Source organism: Nicotiana attenuata, unplaced genomic scaffold (assembly GCF_001879085.1).
Source record: "Nicotiana attenuata strain UT unplaced genomic scaffold, NIATTr2, whole genome shotgun sequence".
Classification (NCBI taxonomy): Eukaryota; Viridiplantae; Streptophyta; class Magnoliopsida; order Solanales; family Solanaceae; genus Nicotiana; species Nicotiana attenuata.
The window spans coordinates 254,812-265,642 of NW_017671450.1; the positions used below are offsets into that span (position 1 = coordinate 254,812).

General features: G+C 35.6%; 1 protein-coding gene across 1 annotated transcript; it reads left to right on the forward strand.

The window, feature by feature from the left end:
- The first annotated feature begins 2,394 nt into the window (after positions 1–2,394).
- On the forward strand, positions 2,395–4,609 carry LOC109208367 (probable sodium-coupled neutral amino acid transporter 6). Its single transcript, XM_019371470.1, has one exon. It carries the CDS (start codon positions 2,731–2,733, stop codon positions 4,141–4,143), a length of 1,413 nt encoding a protein of 470 aa, XP_019227015.1. The 5' UTR covers positions 2,395–2,730; the 3' UTR covers positions 4,144–4,609.
- Positions 4,610–10,831: the final 6,222 nt, after the last annotated feature.

Below are 10,831 nucleotides of genomic sequence, written 5' to 3' on the forward strand. Positions count from 1 at the left end.
ACGTGTAGCCCCTCATCGAAGAGTGATTACCGGGCATTGTGTGGCGTGATCCATATTATTAATAAACCTAGGATCCCCCTTTCCCTTTATTTCTTTGTTCTAAAATTTCAAACTCTTTCTTCTAAGTTCTTTCCAAACTTTGTTTATTTGTAAACCACTATGTGAAAATCCCCTCTTATTTGAAGTTTTTATTTGCCTACATGTTATTTGCACCTAAATTCACAACAATAGTCTGGCCGGGAACCACACTAGTGGATTCTAAGGGGTGCCTAACACCTTCCCCTTAGAATAATTTCAAGCCCTTACCCAATCTCTGGTTACTCAAATCAAATCTCCTTGGTGTCCTAATGCACCCTAATCATTAGGTGGCGACTCTTCAAATCAAACCCAATTCCCAAAAGGAATGAGTTGTCCTACAAAATGTTATAAACCCGATTTCGCGAGAAAAAGGGGGCGCGACGGTTGGCTGGTCGTTCGTCGTTACATTTTCGGGTTGTTTGACACTACTAGGGTTGTCGTTTTGTGTATGAACTGATTAGGGTATGTGGGCTGTTTTGTGGTATTTTGTGATAGATATAAGGTTGGAAAATGATGTATACATGTTGTTATTATTGTATTCTTGTTATTGTTGGTGTTATGTCAAATTGGGAGAAAGTAAAGATTATAAGGGAGATGCTGCCCATTTTATTATAAAATAAGCTTGTTGTTTGTTATGCGATAGTTGTACCTTCCTTAACTTGATGATAGTATTATTATCATTGTTGTAGATTAAGGTGCAACGAGACGAGTTTAACGTGGTTATTGGACAGATTGTGATTAGGTATGTTAAGGCTCAACCTTTCCTTCATTTTGGCATGATCCCATAACTACATGTGTTTGATAATGAGACACAAAGAGAAGTTCATATTCTTGAACTTATGTACATTATCCTAGTCTCATAAATTACAGTATTCTTCCTTATAGAGACTTTATATTCAGTTAAATATTGTCTTCTTCCAGTTAAGAGAGCTGGGGGGGTGTGGGGGGGTGTGGGTGTGTGTGTGTATATATATATATATATATATATATATATAAAAGAACAAATAACACAACTTTGGTTGATGAAGAAGAAATAGAGCTGACTGCACCTGAAGCCAGTCAACCTACTCAGTCTAATCAACAAAGTGAAGGCTCAAACTTTGTATTTACACCTACATCAAGTATTTACACTCAGTCCAGCACTCAGTCCAGCAGTGAATTTTCGGACTTTGACTCTCCAGATCATGATCCAGATCCAGCTTTAAGGCCAACAACTGTGTCAGAAGTAGAAAAATGCGTGGCTATTAAAAATATTAAGTAAACTGACAAAGATAATTAATAAATAAAGTAAATAAATAATAAATAAACCTACACATGAGCTAATAAAAGAACCTAAGGAAAAAAATTAACAAATTAGAAGAAGAAGAAGAAGAAGAAGAATAAAAAAGATAGTGACTTGGTGGACCACGTACAACATACTCAGCCAGAAACATTAACAATAATAAAGGGAACAGAAAATAGGGGACCAGAAACATTAACAATAGTAAAGGGAACTGAAAATAGGGGACCAGAAATATTAACAATAGTAAAGTCCCACCAACAATAAAATACTCAGATTCTCTGTTACTTTAAGGGACCAACATACACCATATATAGACAAAACGACAGCTTAAGTCACAAATTGTAACCCCACATTCTCAGCCAGAAAAAGGCACAAAATCACACTCGGCGCCACCAATAGAAGAAGAATCTCCACAATAATGTCGGCCCATAAAAACCCTAACATAAAATAGCTTAAATAATACATGCAAGCACATAACAACATAGATATTGTCGATTTGAGCTCATGTCATAAACTGTAAAAGCATAAAACGATTAAAAATCAAAGAATCAACTAGACCGAAAATATTTAAAAAAAAATCACCAATGTCTTTCTTAAACAAACACAAATGGAAGATAAACTTACCTTCTAAAGAAGAACAAGCATAAATCGGAAGCATCAATATCTTTCTGAAGGCTATACGACTTAGGGTTTTCGAGTTAATTTCTTCTTCTCTGAGTTTTGCATATCGATTTAGGTTAGAGGGTGGTGACTAAGAGGATTTAAGTTAGAGGGGCTGGGGTGGGTCGGGTTAAAAGGGTTGGGTCGGCTTGTTTTTTAATTAGATATTAGGCGGATGATTTTAGACCAATATGATATTTACACGTGTATTAATTAATACCCTATTAATAAACTAACGGCTGAGGGACATTTTAAAAATCAGAGTAAAACGGCAGGGACTTTAATAACATAAAAGTGAAACGGGGATAGATATAGCTTATTTTTAATAGTAGAGAGGTATTTTAGGCCCTTAACCGTTTTTATAATCTAAAAACAGATAATATGTCCTGCTTCCGAATAGAAATACTATGGTGCAAAGTTCTAAGTTCAATCAGCCAATGGGGAACCTCAAATCTGAATGCTATTCCTCTGACCTTTTCTTGTTCTATCTTACAAGTTATAAAGCATAAAAGTAATTGAACTGCATTAGGAGAGAACCCCAAGATCTAGGGTTCCTCCTTCCTCTAATTCCAAACGCAAAACTGAAGCTTTCATCATTTAATCCCAAAACCCACATCTCCAAATAGTTTGCATTACTGCTCCGTGAGTTTTCCTTTATTTTATTTTTTTACCTCCATGCGTATAATTTCTGAATATATTATTACAGGAATATGGATAGTAATTATACATCGCTTTCCAAGAATTCATCTTTTGTGGAGTTAGAATTAAAAGATGATAACTTTATTAAAGATGGGTATTCAAAATCAAACATTGAGGATGATCTTGATGCTAATGATATTGATTTTGATAATTTACCCCTTATTTTTGGTGAAAAGAAATCTGGGTCTGGGATATATGGTGCTGTTTTTAATCTTACAACTACTATTATTGGTGCTGGGATTATGGCATTGCCTGCCACAATGAAAGTATTGGGTTTGGTTCTTGGGGTTGTCTTAATATTCTTGATGGCTATTTTGTCTGAGATCAGTGTCGAATTGCTTGTCCGGTTTACTGTTCGTTGCAAGGCGTCCTCGTATGGGGAGGTTGTTCAGGCTGCATTGGGGAAAACAGCTAAGGTTATATCTGAGATTTGCATTATTGTTAACAATGCTGGTGTTTTGGTTGTGTATTTGATTATAATAGGGGATGTTTTGTCCGGTTCGCTTCGTCATATTGGTGTTTTTGATCAATGGTTAGGTCATGGAGTGTGGGATCATAGGAAGTTGGTGATTTTGGTTATGTTGGTGATTTTTCTTGCACCACTCTGTGCATTGGATAAGATCGATTCGTTGAGCTTGACTTCGGGTGCTTCTGTAGCTCTCGCGGTTGTATTTGTGTTGGTTGCTTTCACCATAGCATTTATTAAGCTGGTTGAAGGGAAGATTGAAGCTCCGAGAATGACCCCGGATTTTGGGTCTAAGAAGGCGATCCTAGACCTGCTTGTGGTGATACCTATCATGTCGAATGCTTATGTTTGTCATTTCAATGTTCAGCCTATTTATAATGAGCTTGAAGGGCGGTCACCTCAGAAAATGAATCGGGTTGGACGGATTACCAGTGCTATCTGTGTTTTGGTGTATGCTTCTACTGCAATAGCTGGTTATTTACTTTTCGGGAAGGATACTGAATCTGATGTGCTCACTAACTTTGATAAAGATCTTGGAATTCGTTTCAGCACGCCTTTAAATTACATAGTCCGTGTTGGCTATGTTCTTCATCTAGTTCTTGTTTTCCCTGTTATTCATTTCTCGCTTAGGCAGACAGTGGATGTCCTGTTATTTAAAGGATCAGTACCACTCACAGAAAGTAGGAAGAGGTGTCTGGCTTTGACTGTGGTTCTTTTGGCACTCATCTATCTTGGATCAACTATGATTCCTAATATTTGGACTGCTTTCAAATTTACAGGGGCGACAACAGCAGTCTCTTTAGGTTTTACATTCCCATCTCTCATTGCTCTAAGGTTGAGCAAAGAAGGGATTGGTTTGAGTCACAAGGAGAAGATCTTGTCATGGTTCATGTTAGTATTGGCCATTGTAGTTAGCATTGTTGGAGTGGTTGGAAATATTTACAGCCTTGCCAGCTAGAGGGATTGGCTTTTGTTATTTTTCATACAGTAGAAAGATTTAACTTCATACTTTTGGTCATTGCACTATTTATCCCAGTGAGGGTACGTTACGCATTGTGAAACACAGTTTCTAGAAGCAAAGCCCCTGATACGAGTATTCTACAATCATTTTGGAAAGAGCGGATCAAGGTTTACCATAAACCAAACTGTGGATGCATTCTGTGTCACGCTTAGCTGCTTGTGGAGAGTGACAAAAGTTTGCTGCAGCTGTTAGAGATTGCAATACCTAAATCGCACAGATCCCAGCTCGGTGTATGTTGTTGATTGTTCCATGGTCCTATGAGACTGTTACCTTCTTGTAATTGCTAACGATAGCCAACAAATTTATAATTGCTCTCCCCTCATATTGGGATCACTATACCACATATAACAAATGTGATTTAATGAATACAATAATTCAATGCCATTCCGAAATCTTCCTTCCAGTTCTAAAGCTTGGTTAATTATTTGCAACTTTCTTTATGTTGGTCAAAAATCAAAATTGTTCCTAATTCTGTTTAGAGAAAGAGAGATTACTTCAGTTACATAAATTCTAGTGTTTCTATCAACTCGGTTACATGCTTGAATGATAATTTTAGCTATTGTCTTCCTTAGATAGAGATATGGAGGGTCTGAGAGGTGGGAAACTTTCCCATGTGCTATTTTATTTTTAATCATTTAAATGTGTTATCGAATTGTTCTTGTGATAGCATTTGTGGAAATTTTATACCGGACAGTTGTTGTTGAACGAAAGATGCATTTCAGCTTTCCTTTCCCCCAGAAATTGTTTCTAGAAACAGAAGAAAATAGACAATGGTAGAAGATATTCTCCTATATTGCCCATGTCTGACTGCTTATTATTGTAGCAAGTTGCACTTGTATATCAACAACAACAACAACCCAGTAAAATCCCACCAAGTGGGGTCTGGGGAGGGTAAATGTACGCAGACCTTACCCCTACCCCGAAGGAGTAGAGAGGCTGTTTCCGGAAGACCCTCGGCTCAAAAGGCGAACAGAGAGAATAGATCCTTACCAGCAGCAGCAACCAGAGAGATAATATAATATCAACATTGTAGGAGACTGCAGTTGTATATCAGTTATTCTTTTTTCTTTCGCTTTAGGCAGCCAACAGTGGAGTCAACTGGCCCGACTAATCTGGATTTCCTCTTGTTAGGCTCACCAAAGTGAGGTAAAGCGTTCCCTACCAAGAGATTCTCCATTCAGTTGCATATATCAATCAATGAACTAACTAACCCTTATCACAAATTTGTTGTGGTAGGATGTATGAAATCTGGGTACTCATTATGCTCAATTATGTTTAAACTGTAGAGGAATATCATTTTGTAAAAATATAATACGTGATTGTTATGCTAAAAATGAAATATGCAACTGGCTAATCTGTTAGTTCCATGCACGTAGACTAGTTCTTTTGTCATCTAGAGCTAACATTCTAAATAGATTAGCTTAGTCTCTTAGTTTTGTAACTTGTTAGCTTCCTGCTATAGCACAGACAAGTTTGATGAAGCTAACAACACATCTTTTGTACGCTTTGCATCTTCTTGATGCCGGCAATGAATCTACTTACTTCATCAAAAAAAACGTTGGGAAGTTGTTTTCTTATCTCTAGCATGCAACTTCTGTGGTTTTAGAAGCTTGTGGGAAACATCCCATTAAAATTTTTGCTATATATCTTTCCTTGAATACTAACATAGTCATCTGTAAAGATATTGTCTTTGTTCATGTTAGTTGTTCCTAAATCTGTTTGGAGAAAGGGAGATTACTTCTGTTACTTAAATTCTAGTGAACTTGTTTCTGTCAACTCGGTTACATGCTTGAATGATGAGCATTAGCTACTGTCTTCCTTAGATCCTCTGAGTTTACATGAGCATCCGATATAAGTTGGAGATTTTGAGGGTCTCAGAGGTGGGGAACTTTTCAATGTGCTATTTTCCTTTTAAACATCTAAATGTATTATCGAATTGTTCTCGTGATAGCATTTGTGGAAATTTTATACCAACCCTGCATGAATGCGGGATGCTTCGTGCACCGAACTGCTCTTTTTATTTATTTATTGTTGCTAAATATAGAAGATGTATTTCAGCTTCCCTTCGTCCCAGGAATTGTTTCTGGAAACAGAAGAAAATAGACACTGATAGAAGATATTCTCCTATATGAACACAATGTCTGAATGCTTTTTATTGTAGAAAGTTGTAGTTGTATATCAGTTTTTTCTTTAGAAATGTATATTTTTAGCTACTTCTAAATAAATAGCCAACAAAATGTATATTTTTATATATATGTGTATTATAATGTACATATTTAATATACTTTTTAGCTAGCGAATGTAATTAGTTTCTGCTAAATGGCCAATTTTGTATTTTGTCCTCTCTTTTTCTTCACTCCAGACTTTAAGCATCTAGTATTGGAGCCCACTGGACTAATCTAGATTCGTGCCGATTAGGCTCACTAAGCGAGGTAAAGCATTCCTTACGAGTGATTTTATTTTGTGTCTCACACAACTTACACTAGTTGTGTGAGGTCTCTTTTTATCTCACATATTTGTGGACCCATATCTTACACATCTGGGTCCACAAAATTCTGGGACCCACACAGTTGTGAGACAAAAAATATGCCTCATACAACTAGTGTTGGTTGTATGAGACACAAAATAAAATTTTTCATTCCTTACTCAACTATGTCTTTATCATAAATTAGTAGGTATATATAGGATGTACGAATTCTGAGTTCTCCTTCTGCTCGATATTGTAGAGTGTAGAGGTATATCATTGTAAAAATCTAATTCGACACTGTTGTGCTAAAAATGAAAGATGCATTTGGCAACTGATTTTTCCATTACTCCGTGTCAAAAACATGAAAACCATATCCAGCAGGAGAAACAGTAACTCTTTGATAAACGTGAGAAAGAATCTTAAGAAAAAGGCAAAATACATAAGTTGCCACTCGAACTATGACCCAAATTTCTGTTACACACTTTCTGGCAACGAATATTACTTTACACACCCAACCTTTCCAAAGTGTATCCAAGACACATCATTTTTTTCTTAACCAGTTTTTCAGAATATGTGTAATATCACGCACCAATCAAACAATGACACGTGTCATTTAAAAAATAAAATAATTAAAATTAAAATTGTACCCCTCATCTTCCTCATCTAATCAACCATGGCCGTCTTCCTCTTCTTTTACCATCAAACACCATAGTCTCTTCCTCCACCTTTTACTTAATAATAAAGCCACAATTAACTAACAAAAATCACAGAAAAAACACCCAAAACTCCATCTTTTCCGCTAAAATTGAATCAAATTTTTTGAGCCCAGATCCAATTCATTTTTCATTTCACTTTTGTAAAAATTCAACCGCCAATAACTGTCATCGCCACAAGTCAGCTATTTAAAAAATCATCCATTCTAAAATTAAAGAATGTGCACAAGCTTGAGCTAAGCTTTAGTGATTGGAAAAAATTTCGGAAAATTCTCCCTTCCTGAAAATTCGACTTCGCCATAGGTAAAGCTCAAGTTAAGCTTCTCTACAACTAGAAGAGATATGAGAAATCGTGGTATGACTATTTGAGAAGAAGGACATTGGGTGGTGGAGTTCAAGGAGTAGCTATGGCAGAATTTTAAAAAAAGAAGAAGATGACTCAATTTAAAATTTTAAAAAGCTAAAAAAACTTGACATCTGACACAAAATTCTTCCGTTCACGCAACTCAATTCGTTAGAAAAAACACGCACTATCCCCGTGGGCAAAGTAGTGTGTATTAGATACACTTTAGAAAGGATGGGTGTGTAAAGTAATATTCGTTCCTAGAAAGTGTGTAACAGGGATTTGGGTCATAGTTCGGGGGTAACTTATGTATTTGAGGGAGTGATTTTATTTTGTGTCTCACACAACTTACAATAGTTGTGTGAGGCCTCTTTTTATCTCACATATTTGTGGACCCATCTCTTACACATCTGGGTCCACAAAATTCTGGGACCACACAGTTGTGAGACAAAAAAGAGGTCTCACACAACTATTGTCAGTTGCGTGAGACACAAAATAAAAATTTTCAGGAGAAGTTTTATTGTGTGTCTCATACAACTTACATTAGTTGTGTGGGGCTCTTTTTTTGTCTTACAGTTTTGTGGACCCAAATTTTTGTGGACCCAGAAGTGTAAGATTGGGATCCACAAATTTGTGAGACAAAAAGGAACCTCACACAACTAATGCAAGTTGTGTGAGACACACAATAAAACTTTGAACACATTCCAGAATACACAATTCCATAAAGCACCAACGTTTTGGAGCATCAAAGTTCCATCCCTCTGTCCAACTAACTACCGTCCCTTGTGTGCAAACATTAGGTAAAGTGTCTAATCTGTTGAATATACTCAGCACGAGTTACTTTGATAACATTTCACTTTATATATCCTGTCAAAAAATAACGGGAAGGGGATAAACACAAGACATCAAAACACCCGACTAATAATTATTTGACACATGGCACTTTATTTAACTACAATTATTAGTGGTTAACTATTGTTAACTATCATGTATTTTGCTCATCATATTAATTAATACTACAGAATAAATAACATGTAACGGCAACTAAATGTCAGCAATTTATTTACACGCGAATTTTGCTATGTTTTTGTTCATTCTGTATGCTCTTGAAATGTTGATGCATGCCTAGTTATCCACGTCATCTTAAAAACTTCCTCTTGAAATATTAAATCTCGTAAAACTTCTATGCCACTAAACTCTATCATTACGAGAATGAACATCATATTTACGTCCATTTTAAGATTAGTTGATTTTGAATTTGTCATCATATTCATTTATCATATTTCTATTTCATTTTCAATTTCAATATCCTAACGTCAACCTAGTTAAGAATATGATATGTGATAGGTGGCCAATGCTCTACCTGAATATAATAACCAGAAATTTGCAATAATTGAAAAGATCTTCTTAAGATGAGAATGTGTGCAACTAGTAGTTAAAAGGATAAAGTCATTTAAGGGTGTGTTTTGTACAAAGGAAAATATTTTTCGGAAATTTTTTTTCAATTTTTCTATGTTTGGTTGGCTTAAATGTATTGGAAAATATTTTCCTCATGAATGCATTTTCCTCCAATTGGAGTAAAATGTTTCTTCCAATTGGAGGAAAATATTTTCCCTATCAAGAGAAGGGAAAACATTTTCCAACCTTCCTCCCATTCCCCATCCCACCAACCCCCACCAAACCACCCCCACACCCCACCCCACCCCAACTCTGTTGGGTTTTTAAGGTATTTAATTAATATATTAAATACTTAAAAGAGGGTGAATGGGAAATGGAGGGAAATAAAATTTTTGAGTGAAATTTTAAGTTCCCCCTCCCTTGGCAAATGGGCATTGTCCCATATTGGAAGAGGAAGAGGTTTTTTATGGGTATATAAGCAATTGCTCTTCTTCTAGCTCTTAAAGAGTTGAGAAGAAGGCAAGCCTCGCGCCGTCGCCGTCGTCGTCGTCGCTCGGCTCGGCTTCGGCTTCGGCTTCGGCTACGGCTTCAGCTTCGGCTTCGGGTTCGGGTTTGGTCAAATGATCGATTGATTGATTAACTTTTTGGACCAAATTTATTTGTTAATAGTAAAATATTAACAGAAATGTTATTAAATATTTGTTTTAATAATAAAATATTAATATTAAATCCAATCCGTTTTTCTGTTTTGGTAACAGAAAAGTAACTACCCTCTTCAATTTTCCCTCTTTATTTTCCCTCTTTATTATTGAGTAAATGGCCATTTATGTAATGGCATTTATGTTGTGGGCGTTTTGCATAAACAGCCATTCTGAAGAGACCCAACTTTGGCTATAAATACAACACTATTCTGCTCAGAATTTTAACTACAATTTTCTGAGTTTCCTCTCCTTCTTCTGCATACTTTTAGCATCAAAACAAAGCAAAAAGTAAGTGTGATTTGCTACCGAACTTTGTGTTCGCTGAAACACTGGGGTTTGAAGTACCACTACACCAGTGTGTAATTCGTTCTATCCTGGGAGGAAATAATCCATAACCTTGGGTACTAGGAGGGGATTAAATTCCTTAAGGAAACACTGTGAATTCAGTGGGCTCGAATTGTTTATATTCATTACTGTTTATATTCATTTATATTTCCAGAATTTATTTTACAAATACAGTGTAATAACAAACTCCACCCCCCTCAATCGCACCCCAACCTCGCTACACCCCCACCCCACCCTAAATTATCAATTTATGAATAGTACTTTCTTTTCATGCTATAGATAGAGTATTATTTTTTTAATTTCAACAAATGAGTATTTTCTTTTCGCGATATAAAAAAAGTTTTTTTCATTTTAACAAAAAAAGTACTTTCTTATCATGACGTAGAAAAAATTATTTTCTTTCATTTCAACAAATGATGTAGTAAAAATTATTTTTCTTTCATTTCAACAAAGTGATGTAGTAAAAAGTACTTTCTTTTATTTCAACAAAAAGAGTATTTTCTTTTCATGATGTAGAAAAGTATTTTTTTTTTTTTAGTTATGGAGCATAAAATTTCAACGTCGTTGTAAAAAATTAAAGCAACACATTAGTTCCTTTAGGTTTGTATGAATTTTTAGAAGAATAATTAAATTCTTGAAGAAAATAGCGTCATTAAAA